The 17,122-nt window shown below is 44.5% G+C and overlaps 1 protein-coding gene across 1 annotated transcript in view; it reads left to right on the forward strand.

Annotated features, from left to right (window-relative positions):
* The window catches only part of thsd7aa (thrombospondin, type I, domain containing 7Aa), a 153,982-nt gene that overhangs the window by 65,248 nt on the left and 71,612 nt on the right, over positions 1–17,122 (forward strand). The window contains exons 2-4 of the mRNA XM_079654623.1: positions 2,414–3,737; positions 7,425–7,670; positions 9,831–10,012. Of these exons, the coding sequence (XP_079510749.1) occupies positions 2,414–3,737; positions 7,425–7,670; positions 9,831–10,012 (1,752 nt within the window). The remainder of the gene's footprint in view (positions 1–2,413; positions 3,738–7,424; positions 7,671–9,830; positions 10,013–17,122) is intronic.

Below are 17,122 nucleotides of genomic sequence, written 5' to 3' on the forward strand. Positions count from 1 at the left end.
ACTGTCCCCTCTGGTTTTATAGTGTGAGCACATGAGTCACTGTACCCTCTGGTTTTATACTGTGAGCACATGAGTCACTGTCCCCTCTGGTTTTATACTGTGAGCACATGAGTCACTGTCCCCTCTGGTTTTATAGTGTGAGCACATGAGTCACTGTACCCTCTGGTTTTATACTGTGAGCACATGAGTCACTGTACCCTCTGGTTTTATAGTGTGAGCACATGAGTCACTGTCCCCTCTGGTTTTATACTGTGAGCACATGAGTCACTGTCCCCTCTGGTTTTATAGTGTGAGCACATGAGTCACTGTACCCTCTGGTTTTATACTGTGAGCACATGAGTCACTGTCCCCTCTGGTTTCGTAGTGTATCGTAGAGGGACAGTTACAGCTGTGGCTCTTTCTCATGGCTCCTCACAGTCTGCTGAATCACTTATCTAAAGATCAACTGCATTGCGATCACGGTTTGATTGAAACTGCACCTTGAAGCCTCTTGAGCAGGGATTTACAGGCTTGGTTGTTTCCTCACTTTCAATGCGCTCGTTTAATATCTACCATAAAGATTTGGACAGACATTCAAAATCAGGATGGGCGAGATCTTATGGCTTGAAAACCCCTGACTCTTTCTTTAAAATGGTGACTTCTCTAGCCATGAAACTCTTGTGATGAGATATTCTTGGTCTTAAGTTGAATCCCTGGATGTGTTGATGCGCCAATCGGTTACCATGCGTATCCACTATCCACAAAACATACAAGGACTTATTAGAGTAGGGCTAGGGCTGCAGATCAAAATAGTGAGAAACAAAAAGATAGAAAATAGGAGATTTGTGTTTTATTTGCTGCTTTCTACTGCACAAAACAATAACAACAACATGTTTATATTTGCAATATTGAAATCCTCATTGTTCTGTTTTTGCAACATGTTCTGGGGCATCTTTTGACCTGGTTTTCTTCTTGAAGTTAGTTTGTTGTTCATGTTTTGGTTAGTCTTCGTGCAATGGAAAGTAAAAGGGGTTCAAACAGCTCCTTGTGTGTGATTGTTATTTCATGACCTTGATATAACAGCTCTGTTTCCTTGATGATCGAACAGTCCTTTTAAAGGTCTTAACATAGCCTGTGTTGCTTCTATAATATGTATTGTGTGATGGCCTCATTAGTGTGAGTGGTGTGTTGCAGAGGTTCCCAGCATTGAACCGGCAGACGGGCTAATGATGAGGAGGGCTGCACCGTTCCTCATATCAGTTCATTTTTATGTGCTATTGATTGCTGCGCTGCTTACACAGGTTCTGTTCTAAGGTCGATGTTTACTTAGGACTATAATTGGATTCTCATAAATCCTGAGGAAGTGCAATCACCATATTGCACTGGGAAGCACTAACAGCGTGTGGCGAGGCAGGAGTGTGTCTTCAAAAGCTCTTCACAACTATAAATAATACCCTATTCCTGTAGGAGGCTACATCTTGGTTTGTTGGGGCTTCTAGAAGTTTCAGAACATTTTACTTCATTTAATTTACTCAAACAACAATTTGAATGCAGGACTTTTACTTGGAAAATAGTGTTTATACAGCTGATGCACAACCTCCATTTCTTGTAGACACGTCCATAGTATCAAGAGAAGAAGCCCCACCTGTTCGAAAGCACCCTGAACATTTAAATCTAATGAAAGAAAAGCAAAACTCTTCCTATTCCTGTTCGCATCACTTAAAACGGGTTCGGCCTATTTGAAGACACGACACAGGGCTCGTGGTGTTCTGAACTTGTATCCTTTCGGTTGATTGCATTTCATTTAAGTCTCTATGCAGAGTTTTGTGTTATTATGTCAAGAGAAGAGGGGTTTCCTGCCTCCTGTTCACTTGCACTGAAATGTATCATCATCATAACAACCCACTGTACGCGTGGTAGTAAGTGTTGTTAAAAAAGAGCTGAGTACTTACAAAAGGATAGGAGACGACATAAATCAATATGAGACGATAAGACACGAACCAATACGAGACCAGACGATACAGTCCGAGATGATACAATACGAGCCTCCTGGTGTTTACCTGCAATGAAATGTATTAGTGACGCGGTTTGGTTTCTCCTTCATCTGGGGCAACGGTTCCTTGAGCTCTCTATTGAAGTCACGACACAGGGCTCGTGGTGTTCTGAACTTGTATCCTTATGTTTTATTGCATTTCATTTGAGTCTCTATGCAATGTTATGTGTTATAATATCAGGAGAAGAGGGGTTAACTGCTTCCTGTTGTTAACTTGCAATGAAAAGTATCATCATCACAACAACCTGATAAGGCTGTCCAACAACATCATCTCAGACCCAAACCATGAAGCTCTCCTTTGTGCACCAGCCAAGCCTCACAGTAAACAAACATCTTGTGAAACGGTTCCTTGACCTCTCTCTTGTCTCTGTCTCTCCTCAGGTCCTTGGGGGCGCTGTATGGGCAGTGATTGTGGCCCCGGCGGCAGTCAGAGCCGGGCGGTGTGGTGCGCCCACTCCGAAGGATGGACCACCCTCCACACAAACTGCGACCAGAGCAAGAGACCGGACAACCAACAGAGCTGCTTCAGGGTCTGCGACTGGCATAAAGAGCTGTACGACTGGCAGCTGGGGGCCTGGAACCAGTGCCTCCCCGTGTCCATGCGCAACGCTGGAGTTCAGCGACCCGTCGTCTGTACTCGGGGCGAAGAGGGCATTCAGACCCGGGAGGTGGGCTGCGTCCTGAAGGCAGACGGAGAACCAGCAGAAGATGCAATCTGTGAATATTTTGAGCCAAAACCCCGTCTGGAGCAGGCCTGTTTGATCCCCTGTCCGCGGGACTGCGTGGTGTCTGAGTTCAGCCCATGGACACAATGTTCTAAAACCTGTGGGATGGGCCTACAGAACAGGATCCGCTTTGTTTTAGCGCCACCGCTGTTTGGTGGGTCGGCGTGCCCGAATCTGACAGAGTTTCATACGTGCCAGCCGGGGAATTGTGAAGGGGAGGAGAGTCTGTACAGCCTCAGAGTCGGACCCTGGGGGCTCTGCTCGATCCCGGTGTCCAGGCAAGCCAGACAAGCTGATAGACCACCAAGAGAGGAAGGAAAGGAAAGTGAGAAACCGTCCAAAGAGGGGGACAAACCGTCTAAAGAGGGGGACAAACCGTCTAAAGAGGGGGACAAACAGTCTAAAGAGGGGGACAAACCGTCCAGAGAGAGTGAGAAAACATCGAAAGGGGGCGACAAACCGTCCAGAGAGGGGGACAAACCGTCCAGAGAGGGGGACAAACCGTCTAGAGAGGGGGACAAACCGTCTAAAGAGGGGGACAAACCGTCTAGAGAGGGAGTCAAAGTGACCGAAGAGGGGGAGAAACCCAGCAGGGAGGGGGACAGGCCGCGCAAAGATGGAGAAAAAAGGTCCAAAGATGCAGACAAACTGTCTAAAGATGGATCCAAACCTTCCAGACCCAACAGGAAACTTGGCCGAGCGAACAGGAAACCGGACCGCCCGTCCCGGCAGGCGGACCGACCCAAACGACAGAAAAAGGCCAAAAACAAAGAGAAAAAGGAGAAAATTCGGGAGAAAGTGAGGGAGAGGTTGAGGGAGAGGGGGAAGGCGAAGGATCCGGAGACCAGAGAACTCATCAAGAAGAAGAGGACCAAAAACCGCCAGAACCGACCGGGGGGGAAGTTCTGGGATCTGACGGTCGGATACCAGACCCGGGAAGTGTCCTGCGTTCACAAGAGCGGGAACGTCGAGGCTCTCAGGTAAGAAACGTCCTTATGAGTCACTTTAGAAACACATCGTACGTTTTTATTATTTTATTTGTTTTTATTGTGTTCCTGTTTGCTGAGGAAGGTATCCTGTGTTTTTGTAAGGTTGTCTTCACCTTCTATAAACGCTTGTCTGCAAAATAATTATATAAAGTACAGTAATGTTTATGTCTTCAGCAAGGAAACAGTTTAGCACCAGGTGACAGATGGATTAGGTAAAGGTACATTTTAAGTGTTGACAAATCAGTGTTTGAGTTGGTATGCCCCGGTGAGGGTTAGGGTTCGGTGCGTCAGAGATCGTGTGATGTCCTGCTTTCCTATCATGTGTCTACAGTGGTGAACACAAGAAGACCTGTAAGACACAGGCTTCTTAGCCTTCAGGATATTTCTGATCCGACAGACCTTTCAGCAGAACCACATCTTTTAATGGTGCCCTATATAATATTAAGAAATCCCTAAACGAATGAATCTCTGCTATGTGACAACACTAGGATTCAAGGAGTCAATGGTTGTATCTTCATGTGCACAGCAGCTACACATAGATATGGCATTGAAGTCTCAGGTCCCGAGCTCCTCCAACAAAGCAACATGAACATAAAGGACATAGACAAAAGAAAGTGCAAATGATACGAGGTACGATAGATTTGACTAAAGTAGTGCGGGTTATGTTGCTACACCAGTCTACTCTGGTTAGGGTTCAAGCACAAAACCACGTGGTTAGGTTTAGGGAATCATGGTTTGGTTTAAATCGGTTGATTTTCTAAAGTCAGGTGATTTTCTGATTGTTTTAAAAATAAATCATTGCAAACTACAGCCGTGCAGCGAAGAATACATAACTTGTATTGGAGCATGCAGACCTTAGGAGGCCCGCTCTGCCAATGCAGGGAATAGCTTGTCCTTTATCTAGTTTGACAAAAAGTAAATATGTAATGGTCGATGTTCTACTTGGACCTTTAGCTTTCCAAGTATTGATGAACTGTTACCAGACTCCCTAACTTTCAGTGTGCTGTTGCCTTTCCTTAGCCTGGACCCATGCCAGACCATAGTGCATTTGCCATAACTGCAGATATCACCCTCACCTCAGCACACTGGGCATTTCATGTTGGTGCAGCGCAGCTTGGCTGCCTGTCATTCCCAGTTCTCTCTTCTATCCGCTGTCCAATGATGGCATGTGGATATATATATTTATTTATATCCACTGGTGTGTGCATGTTATTGCCCTTTGAAGAGCGTGTGTTGTAAAGCTTGTTGACAGACTTTCTCAGGGAGGGGTTGTGTTGCAGTTGTTGCTGAGAGCTGCCGTGTCACGGTTGGTTGCACTCAGTCCTACGTGTTGTGTGAGCGCTCAGTATTCAATATGAAGTCCCTTACATGAAGGCTTGATGTTTAATTAGTGGGATTGTTAACGGTAATCATCCAGGATTATAATGACACGGCGCGGGGCCTCAGTAATAATCCTCCAAACTCTTGTCATGAGATATTTTTGGTTTTAAGTTGAAAACCTTGACAACAATTGGATGTATTGACATGTGTTCTGGTGCTGATGAGCATGAATGACTTTGGTGAACCTTTTAAATGTTATCCAGCGCTGCCAATAGGTTGGTGTTTAATTAGTGGGATTGTTAACGGTATCCGTCCAGGATTATAATGACACGACGCGGGGCCTCAGTAATGATAGTCATAACGAGAATCCCTGTCAGTTTCAATTAGTGGCTGACGAGCATCACTCTGTCTGCTCACACTGGTCAGAGACGTCTCACTACATGTGATTCTGCAGCTCGGCCATGTGGCCTCTCTTTGTTCGGAGATGAATGGCCTCATTCTGTCTGGCTGTGCTCTAATAGAGGCCACTGAGCAGCGTCCATTACTTCCTGAGGACAAATCAAGGCTTGTGTGATACGTTTGCTTTTAATGCCTGGGAGAAGGTCAGGATTCATAAATCATGCAAACTCCACTCGTCGTGCAATCAAGTGGCATACTATATCTGCATGGGGATTTATATCTACTCTGGAATATGTATTTAAAAGTGAAGCACAAATCTGCTTTAGCCGCTGTCGCATGGACTCCATCCATAGTGGAGGAGTGGATTATATCACAGGATGCACAGATGGCTAAAAGCTTCAAAGAGGCTTAGCTGATACTGAGGATATTAATGCAGACCAGAACACACAGTCAAGTTTGTTCACAGTTGAAGCGCTGTGGGAATTTTGAACTCTACCTCGTGGCTAATTATGCCCAAGTGTTAAGTGTTTAAAATGAGGAGGCACTCCATTGGGTCTTTCACAAAGAAACAGATTTTAAGTGGTAAGGCCTGGTGAGGAATGTCTTTGGATTGGGGGTTTAAGGGAGGAATGGACCGTTTGGTGTGGTATCAGAATCAAGTATGCAATCGTGGAATTAAGATTTCAGAAAAGTAATAAAACAGATTCTTTAGGGCCTTCTGGTTGGATTACCTGGCTTTTGTTTCTTAGCATTGTCCTGTCTGCTGTGGCACACAACTTGGAAGAGATATTTGCTGTTCAGTTAAACAACAGAAGGTCATTTGTGTGCAGGTCATTTTAAAGAAACTCAGAGCTTTTCATATCACATAATGGAGTCTGAAACACGTCCTCCCCTTGGTTGGATCTAGGACAGTGTGTCTAACACCTGTGATTACGTAGTTTGGATGAAACTCTTTCTTGAAAACTACATCAAAGTGCAAACTCCATCCATCCATCCATCTTCTCCCGCTTATCCGTGGCCGGGTCGCGGGGGTTGCAGTTCCAGCAGAGAGCCCCAAACTTTATTTTCCCTGGCCACATCAACCAGCTCTGACTTTCACTCAAAGTGCAAACTGTTAGATGTATTATCTTTAATACTTGATATGGCCATAATCATGTCCAGACCTTCTGCTTTAATATAAAAGGCTTTAAAGAGAGAAACGTAATGGCTGCAGGAACAAAACACTAAAAGAACAGACAAAGCTTCAGGAACCTCCAGAAGAGTTGAGGACCAACTGGAGCGTTGAAAAGAGAGGCAGTCTCTTCCATACGGCCCGTCAGCCTTTACAAACACACTGAGAAAAACAAGTGTCTTTGAACACATCAGAAACCCCATCATCAAACCAAGCCATAGCGCTGAGCAGCCACCACTGAAAACACGGATAACGAACTGCTGGGTTTATAATGAACTACTTTGAAACTGTTTGAGTCACATCGGCAGACAAAGGCAAGCTCCGTCTACATCTCTGTAATCCAGGCAGGAGACGCTTGTTTTCTTCCTGTCTTTACTCCTGGGAGGCTTCTGTGGACTCATTTCCTTTCAAAACATTTAATAAAACAAAACAAAATATTATCGAGTAGCTGTTTATTTTAGCCTCTTGTGACCAAAATAGGCCTTAACAAAACCAAAAAGAAAATCACCTCCCTGTCACCTGTTTTTGGAAATGTAACCCCAAGATCATTCTTTCCCAATGATCTTCATGGAGCTTGCTTACAAACCCTACAGATATCCCCCAAAAATGTAAAATGTTTAAGTATTTCTGGTCAAAAACAGTGAATTTTATTTTGGATCAGATGTGGAAATTGGTTCCTGAGGTTTTGTTTTCCTGAAATGTCTCTCAGGGTTTCCGTACATTTCGTAACATCAACCTTAAAGTATCACAGCTTCCTCTCCTCTTACCGTATCTTGTTTTCTCCTCAGCCTCTGTTCCCAGGACTCTCTGCCAATCACCTTCCAGGCCTGCGTAATGACCAAAGACTGCGACATCACCGAGTGGTCTGATTGGTCCGCCTGCTCCAAGGAGTGCTACGACCCCAACGGACCCAAAGGGGATCGAACCAGGAGCCGGAAAGTGAGCCAGTTCCCCATCGACGGAGGGGCCGACTGTCCTGAGCTGCTGGAGAAGGAGAGCTGCTCTGCTGGAGAGGAAGTGCCCCCCTGCATTGTGTAAGTACAGAGAGAGAGATATATGAATAAAGTACAAGTGTCAATATAAGACGAACCCTTATCAATCCTCAGTGTTTTAAAACTACGGTGGCAAACAGGTGCAAACCCCTTCCATCAGGAGAAACCCGCTGCAACTTCAGAAAGGATGCAGATATAAAAACACAAATGTTCCAAAACACATGGTAGAAAATGGGATAAAAGGTGATGAAGTTTAAAATATATATTTCTTTGAAGATGACAGTAAAAGCATTCATAGACAAAACTAAAGTGGTCTAAGTACAGATCCCTGTGGGACGCCAAATATCAGTTAAAAATTTCTATCTATCTTACAAAATTGACAACACATGCAGCATTGAGAAAACATTCGGCAACTTGAGGAAACATGCTCTCTCTCTGTGTCTGTTTTGCGTCGGCTGATTTATTTCACGACCGATCTTCACACCATTACGAAAAGCCACGCAGACAGCAGTCAGGGAATCGCTGTCCTCTGGAAATCACATTTGAAGACGCTGCTGGTCCAGAGTGCGGGTTCATGTTTACATTTCTAATGCATGTGTGAAACAAAAGCAGCATCTGTTGTGACTGCTGCTGTCTAGCTGTTGGCGCTTAACCAAAGAGCCAAGGGTGCTCAAAACAAATGTAAAAGATTGAGTTTTTAGTAAACGAAGGTTTTTGAGAAAGTTATTGGCAGATTCTGGAGTTTGACTTACAGTAAAGTCTCTATAGGTCTCTTTAAATCAGATTCATGGGCAGTAAAATCAGCCGTTAGCATGAAATCAATGAGCACGGACTGCTGCTCCTGTAGCTTGACGTACAGCTGGAGGCGAGGCTCTGATTGGCCCCATCTGGGCAACTCAAAGCCCCAAGATGCACTGCTCTCCCAGGGGCCTTGTTGTTCTGAGGCCTCGCTCATGAATCTGCAGCCTTTCTTTGGCGACCTCAAATGAATCTCATTCTGAGCCGAGCTCTCCTGACCTCAGGCTGGAAACCTCCGTGCTTCATGCTGCAGGAGAATCCACGGAGCGGACGCTGACCGGTCCCAGTAAACCACTTAAAGCCAGTCCTGCAGAACGCTTTGACCCTGAGGCGTGTCGTAAGCACAGAGCGGAGGTCAATGATGAAGAAAGTCTTTTTAACAATGCTTAGAGATTTATTTCTCATGCTGTTCAGAGCCTGGAAAAGCCTGAGTGTCCCTCCGAGCAAACAACAACAAACGGTTGAAGGACAATATCGGCTCTGCAAAGGTTTTCCCAGAGTGCATCTGAAGATCTCTGTAGAGTTTGATCTGCTGGGTAATTGATTTCTTAACCCTTAAATGGGAGATCACTTGTAAATATACTGTATATAGGAACATGTATTGCTATTTTCTTCATTACACTCATATTACCCTGCTATTACACCCATACAACACGTTAGCTCCGCCTTGTTACACCATTATTACACCCACTTTATACCAATGTTAGAACAACATCCAACGGAGAAATCCCATTGGACCAGAGAGATGCTGCCTTCAGGGTCCTACACAGGAATAGGAAATCCCCTGCACCACTGAGATGCTCCTTTAGATATATAGACAGATAGACAGATAGAGAGAGAGAGAGAGAGATAGATAGAGAGAGAGAGAGATACATAGATAGATAGATAGATAGAGAGAGAGAGAGAGATACATAGATAGATAGATAGAGAGAGAGAGAGAGAGAGAGACAGAGAGAGAGAGAGAGATAGAGAGAGAGAGAGAGAGAGATACATAGATAGATAGATAGAGAGAGAGAGATATAGATAGATAGAGAGAGAGAGAGATACATAGATAGATAGATAGAGAGAGAGAGAGATACATAGATAGAAAGATAGAGAGAGAGAGAGAGACAGAGAGAGGGATAGAGAGAGAGAGAGAGAGAGATACATAGATAGATAGATAGAGAGAGAGAGATATAGATAGATAGAGAGAGAGAGAGATACATAGATAGATAGATAGATAGAGAGAGAGAGATACATAGATAGAAAGATAGAGAGAGAGAGAGAGAGAGACAGAGAGAGAGAGATAGAGAGAGAGAGAGAGAGAGAGAGAGAGAGAGAGAGAGATAGAGAGATACTTTATTGATCCCAATGTTGGAACTTCTTGTTCTTTATATTAACCCTCTATGTCCCCCCCCCCCCCAGGTATAGCTGGAAGAGCACTGAGTGGACTGAGTGCCGGGTGGACGTTCTGCTGAGTCAGCAGGACCGGAGGAGGGGGAACCAGACCGGCCTGTGTGGGGGGGGCCTCCAGACCAGGGAGGTGTACTGCGTGCAGACCAGCTCTGAGACCCCCCCCAACCTCGCAGCCATCAGGAGCAAAGAGGGTGAGTTTCCCAGCATGCCTTTCTTCTTTTGTCTCTACATGTATCTGATCTAGCGCTCACTTTATCCAACATGTTTTGGTTCTTTTTCACATTTCACAGTTTCATCCCACCGGCCATGAGTCTATTAAACACCTGCACCTTTTAAAGGACATCCATAAACATTCATCTGATTGCATCTTGCTAATTATTTCATCTATATATCATATTCCATTTACTCCTATATAGACTCTTCTTGCACTATTTATATTTTACTTGTATTAACTTGCACATCTCAAAACATCCTCTTGCACTATTTGATCAGTTTCATTCTATGCCCTGTGTTCATGTTGCTCTGCTGGAAGAGGGCTTCAGACTTCATCTCCCACACTGAAGCTGCTGAGCTCATGATGATACAGACTTGAATCTTGAAACTTGTATTTTCCACAAGCGACCTGCTCCATGAGTAATAAGTAAACAGAGAGAGAGTGAACGTGCTGCGTCTCCTCTCGGTCTGTCTGATCTTGACGGACAGAATCTCTTGGCACCACCAACAAGTGGAGAGCAGTGAGCTTGAGTCGTAAGAAAAACACCAATCAAATGCAGTGATTTGAATTCATCTCCCATACGTAACCCATTAGATGTCACTCTACGTGTTCTGCTTCACTTTGCCAGAGAACATACCCCCCCTCTCTGGCTCTGAGTGACGCCATCTGGGAGGTTTTCTATCGGTCATCAGGTCGCAACGCACATACTCCATCTTCCTTTAGTGAGATTATATTAGGCTGGTTTACTAACTGCTTTTATTCCTGCAGGATTTTTTCTACAACTTTCTTGACTTAAAGTTGTTTTTATCAATGACACAACTTTATGAAGCATTGGTACATCATTAAGTAACAATGAAGTTCCTTTAGGGTTAGAGTGGCCTTTTAGTAAACGCTGCATGTCTCCTCAAGCTGCTGAATGTTCTCTAAACGCTGCTGAATGTTCTCTAAACGCTGCATGTCTCCTCAAGAAGCTGAATGTTCTCTAAACGCTGCTGAACGTTCTCTAAACGCTGCTGAATGTTCTCTAAACGCTGCATGTCTCCTCAAGCTGCTGAATGTTCTCTAAACGCTGCTGAATGTTCTCTAAACGCTGCATGTCTCCTCAAGCTGCTGAATGTTCTCTAAACGCTGCTGAACGTTCTCTAAACGCTGCTGAACGTTCTCTAAACGCTGCATGTCTCCTCAAGCTGCTGAATGTTCTCTAAACGCTGCTGAATGTTCTCTAAACGCTGCTGAATGGTCTCTAAACGCTGCATGCCTCCTCAAGCTGTTGAATGTTCTCTAAACGCTGTTGAATGTTCTCTAAACGCTGCTGAACGTTCTCTAAACGCTGCTGAATGTCCTCTAAACGCTGCTGAACGTTCTCTAAACGCTGCTGAATGTTCTCTAAACGCTGCTGAATGTCCTCTAAACGCTGCTGAATGTCCTCTAAACGCTGCTGAATGTCCTCTAAACGCTGCTGAATGTCCTCTAAACGCTGCTGAACGTTCTCTAAACGCTGCTGAATGTTCTCTAAACGCTGCGGAACGTTCTCTAAACGCTGCATGTCTCCTCAAGCTGCTGAATGTTCTCTAAACGCTGCTGAATGTTCTCTAAACACTGCATGTCTCCTCAAGCTGCTGAATGTTCTCTAAACGCTGCTGAATGTTCTCTAAACGCTGCATGTCTCCTCAAGCTGCTGAATGTTCTCTAAACGCTGCATGTCTCCTCAAGCTGCTGAATGTTCTCTAAACGCTGCTGAATGTTCTCTAAACGCTGCATGTCTCCTCAAGCTGCTGAATGTTCTCTAAACGCTGCATGTGTTGCTGAAGATGTTTCTGCATGAGGAACATTTGTGTTTCTATATCTGCTTCCTTTCTGAAGCTGCAGCGTGTCTCCTGATGGAAGAGGTTTAAACCGCTGTAGTGCGTTTGTTGTACATTTTCAATTATATTAGGATGCACTCTAACAGCTTATCAATGGCTGAATATCCTCTCACATTACAAGAAGAGAGTGCAGCCGGATCTGAGTTGAGATGAGTCATGTTCAGCTTGTTGTTAAAGCACATTCTGAAACAGGCTGGTTATAAAACAGCTTCAAAAAGACATCTGTGACAAAAACATAGTTGTTTATGAGCTTTCAAAAAATCTGCTCAGGCTTTTGTCACACACACACTCTCACACACACACACACACACACACACACACACACACACACACACACACACACACACACACACACACACACACACACACACACACACATACACACACACACACACACAAATACACACACACACACACACACACCCACTAAACTCCTGTCGTCTGTCGCCGCTCTGCACAAAGTCACTGATATTAGCAGCCATGTGCAGAATTAAAGAGCTCATATCAAATCTCATGCTATATGAATGCTAATGTTGGTACACACACACACACACACACACACACACACACACACACACACACACACACACACACACACACACACACACACACACACACACACACACATGCACACACACACACACACACACACACACACACACACACACATGTCCATGCTTATCGAGCCTCCCTCCATCTGCTGGAAACCACTCAGACCAGTCGCTCCACAGCAAACACGCCTCCGTCCTCCAGACTGAGCACACAGAGGTGTTGAGAAGAAGAGAGAGGAGACGGTGGGAGAAAGGGATTTGGAGGGAGGGCAGGAGTGGAGGATGAGAGGTGGAAAGAAAGAAAGATGGCGGCGTGCACCTGTCCTCGCTCACACAGGTTTAATCATAGCTTCCTCCTGAAGTGGGATTTCAATAATCCATTCTATTCATTTGTACATCTGCTCATTACTGAAGTGCACTAATGACGATACTGATTCAGTGTCTGACCAATCAAAGCCAACGGATGAAACCGTTTGTGCTTCATCTTTTTGACCTATGATTGACTGTGTATCTCATAATCATGAAAAAGAGTCATTCACACCTAATAGTCCGCTCTCTACTGCGCACCAGACGACAGTTTGTTCCAATGTTTCATTTCTCAGAAGGTTCGGTTTGCGTTCGGGCAAAACTCAAACGGACTATAAACTTTAAACACAAGTCATGTGCTCGGAAATGCTGTTCAACCATTGGTCAGGCATTAAGGGCGTAAAAACGCAAATCCCTGCAATTTCTACCGGAGCCTCCGCCATGGAGCATCGGCACTTTCGGCAGGTTATTCTCATGCTGCTGTTAATCTGGAGATCAACAGACACTAGCGGCCCGCGCATGTGATTATATAATCAGACAACGTCCGTTAAAAAACATTATAACACATAATGAGACGCTCTGCAGTAAGGAGGGCGTTTCACCGACGACAGGTGTTCTTACTTTTATGTAGTTGACGGAGAATTTTTACTTTACACGACACTGTTCAACACTTCATTCTGCTTCACTCTTTAACTAAACAACCGCGGATGTCTTGAAAGACTCTTTCGCTAAAGATTTTGAAGATATCCGCGTTCTGGTGAACCGCTCCAAAGTTCACTAGCAAGCGCTCCGAGACCACGTCTTTGAGGCGGACCAGAGTCCGGTTGTTTAGTTCACTTCAGAGGTCTCGGACTGCGTTCACACCGACCCAAATGAACCGCACCAAGCGGCTAAACGCACCAGGGTTCGATTCAACCGGACTGTACAAGGCAGGTGTGAACGCACCCTTAAAGGGGTCCACATTCTGCTCATGTTCAGGTTCATAGGAGCATGTTGTGCCTCTGCCAACACATAGGGAAACTCAGTCAACATGTAACATGTAATAGGTGTCGCCTACATTAGCAAACGCCCTCGCCAGCACAACTCCCCTCATGCTATATGTGTTGAATTAGACCTAACCCTTTAATGAACATGTAATCATACCTTAATGGATCAACGACTTCTCAAACATGCATTTAATGGCAGCAGTTGTTTTGAGACTCTGTAAACGACCTCAGTAATAAAAAGCTTGTCAGCAGATTCAGAGGAAGCCCCTCCTCCTGAAGAGTCTCCTCTTATCGAGATACAGAATCCTTTCCCAGCTCCTCTCAGGGGACGGCTTCCCCGTGTGTCCCATTGCTCTGATATCATCTCATCATCGGCTCTCGAGGATGATCAGCAGATCCCACAGAGACTGGGAGAGGATGCTGTCGGTAATGTGTCATAATATCTGAGAGCACACACGAGCACTTTCACCGTTTATAACAATGCTTATCCTCAAATCGAGTGTTCCTCTGTGCAGCTTGTGACCCTCCCTGGTGGCACGTGTTCGGGGCTAAAGCTAAAAGCTGCTATTCAAGCCGCACCAATGGTATCACATTGTTCACACTTCCTGTCAGCTAACAGGGTGTGCTCTGTATTGATATCTTCTTTTGCCAATAGGACATACTTACACAGCTGACGGACATGTTTAGCATCACCAAAGTTGCGTTCGGGCGTTTGGTAAGGTTAGCTTAGACGTTGAAACAGTGTGGCTAACGTTCACGCTGTTTGTTGCTGAAACAGGAAACTGTTGTCTGAAAAATGCAGATTATGTATAAAAATCTCCATATTTAGCACTCGTTGCTATCCAGACTAAGTGAAAAAGAGCAGGTTAGCTAATGTTCTTTATCGAAAGAGCTGCAGAAAGTCTGACTGATTTAATGTTTTGGTTGTGTGTGGACTCGTATTATAACTTCCTGGACAGAAGGTCATATTCTCCTGATGTGCCTAGAAAGAGAACATTTAGTGTAAAGAATCAGAAAGATATGAGGCATGTGAGTATTTAACTCTTTACTCTTTACTAAAGATGCTATTCAAGCCGCACCAATGGTATCACATCGTACACACTTCCTGTCTCCTAACAGGGCTTCTTCTTCTGTATTTATATCTTATTTTGCCAATAGGACATACTTACAAACCTTACGAACCGGACTAGCATTACCAAAGTTGCGTTAGGGCGTTCGGTAGCTTTCGCTTAGATGTTAACACAGTGTGGCTAACGTTCACGCTCTTTGATGCTGAAACAGACAAGTTGTTCTCAAACTAGATGCTCTCTGGATCCATCCATCTGAAAAAAGCAGGTTGGGCGTGTATACCTTCAGAAGTACTGGCTACAGAAATGAGATTATTATATCCTGAGTGGAAAAGAGCCGCGTAGCAAATGTTCTGGAGTAAAAGAGTTGTGGTTCTTTGTGTCATTGAACACAACATGTGTGATTCGATGATGATTGTTAAAAAAAAGATTGAAGACATTTCCGTATATTGAATTTCCAAAAACAACGTCAGTGCAAAAGGTGTGACGCTGCAGGTGCACATTTTATTTTATTGTGTAAAAACATAGTTAGAAGTTTAAGAAAATGTATGTAATAAACGATATGAGGCATGTGAGGAATGTGTTGTTACTGAAGAGGACTCTCCGGTGAAGCCCAGTTGTGTCGGCAGTGTTTCGGCCGGCAGCAGCTGCCTCGGTGCCGCCGTGATTCCCCGGCTGGATCTGGAGTTTGTTATTAATGTCAGGCGGCACCGGGCGAACAGGTTTCCTCATTTGGCGTCAGAGACTTCACCATCTGGCTCAGAGACTCCGGAGCAAGGTCAGAGTGTGTGCAGGCCTCCATTCATCAGCCTGTTATGGACCAGGAGGAACAGAAAGCAGGAAATGGACTGTGGTTTGGTCTGCGTGGATGTTGTGAGGTGTATTTCAGCTGTGTTATGAAGGCAGATTATGTGCTGAATAGCTCCTAATTTGAAGGTATAGCTTCTTATAATGACATGGTGTTTCAAAGCCAGTACTGACCATTTGGCGTTTGATATTCTGTGCCTTATTGTCCAAACACCCTCATAACACTGCTCCATGTTAGCGTGGGGGCTCCAGAGATGGCTTTTCAGTTTGGATGTTTCCAAAATACATTTTCCAAATAGCTATACAGCAAGATTGAACTTCATGACATCGTTTTCTTTCATTCTTCCTCGTCTCCAGAGTTTCATTAGCACCACCTGCCTGACGATTACATTGTTTAGCCTCAAAAGGCATTTATTAAAAAAACATTTGATGGATTTCCAGGAAATTTGGGACAATCATTTCCTACTTCCTGTTGAATCGCGGATAAAATGAAAATGGTACAAATATTTGTGTTTCTAATTGTCATTATACATTATGCAGGACTTTATCTGCATATCGATGAATAGTAGTATTTAGTGCCTTTAGCCGTTTGCAGACCATCTACATGCATTGAAAACCTATAGAACCTACCGGAGAGGGAAAACCACGAAAGCAAAACAGGGCCCATTGTTTTTATTTTGTTTGCACTTGTATTGTCATTACGTAGTACAGGTACTATGTAACCAAATGATTTCTCTGCATTTGACCCATCCTAGTGTTAGGAGCAGTGTGGGGAGCGGTGCCTTGCTCAGGGACACCTCGGTAGCTCTTGGTCTTACCGGGACATAAATCCCCTATGGAGTTCGCCACCACCGCCCACCATTAACTACTAAAGCTAGGAACATAGGACTTGTTAAACTGCCCCAGGACTCGATAAAAGCCCCATTGGCTGTAAAAGCCCCAGGTGGTACAATGTACGTTTGGTTATTCTTTTAAATTCCTAATTAGATATTAGATAGGACATTTGCACAACGTATTAAGTACAATATCAACTCTGCATTTGAAATGATTCCCCTTGTCTTGCAGAGATGTTCTTTAGGAAAGGATATCTTTATTATTACAGCATGTATTGGCTTGACGAACACCTGATCTGCCTTTAGGGAATGGATGTTTGGTAACGTTCAATAAGACAATATTCCAAAAGCTCTTTGAGTGTGATAGTTGTGTTATATTAAAAAGTGAATCAGCAGGCAGCGTGGCAAAGTGCTGGCTGTGCAGGTTGAGTGGGGGCATCACATAGAAGCAGAGGAGAATATTGAGAGGCTGTAATTAGTCTCTGTCTGCTCAGCCAATCACTGCTCAGTGCTCAGACTCAGAGGACCAGTCGCAGCGGACAGAATGACTCATGACGCTCAGGGCAGGGCGCAGAACGCAGAATGATAATAACAATGTTCTAGAAAGGCTGTAGGAGAGCTTCTGACGGACAGCTTTCATTTGTAGATCTGTGGCTGGTATCGCCACTTCCT

Source organism: Notothenia rossii, assembly GCF_949606895.1.
Source record: "Notothenia rossii genome assembly, chromosome: 10".
In the NCBI taxonomy this organism is placed as follows: Eukaryota; Metazoa; Chordata; class Actinopteri; order Perciformes; family Nototheniidae; genus Notothenia; species Notothenia rossii.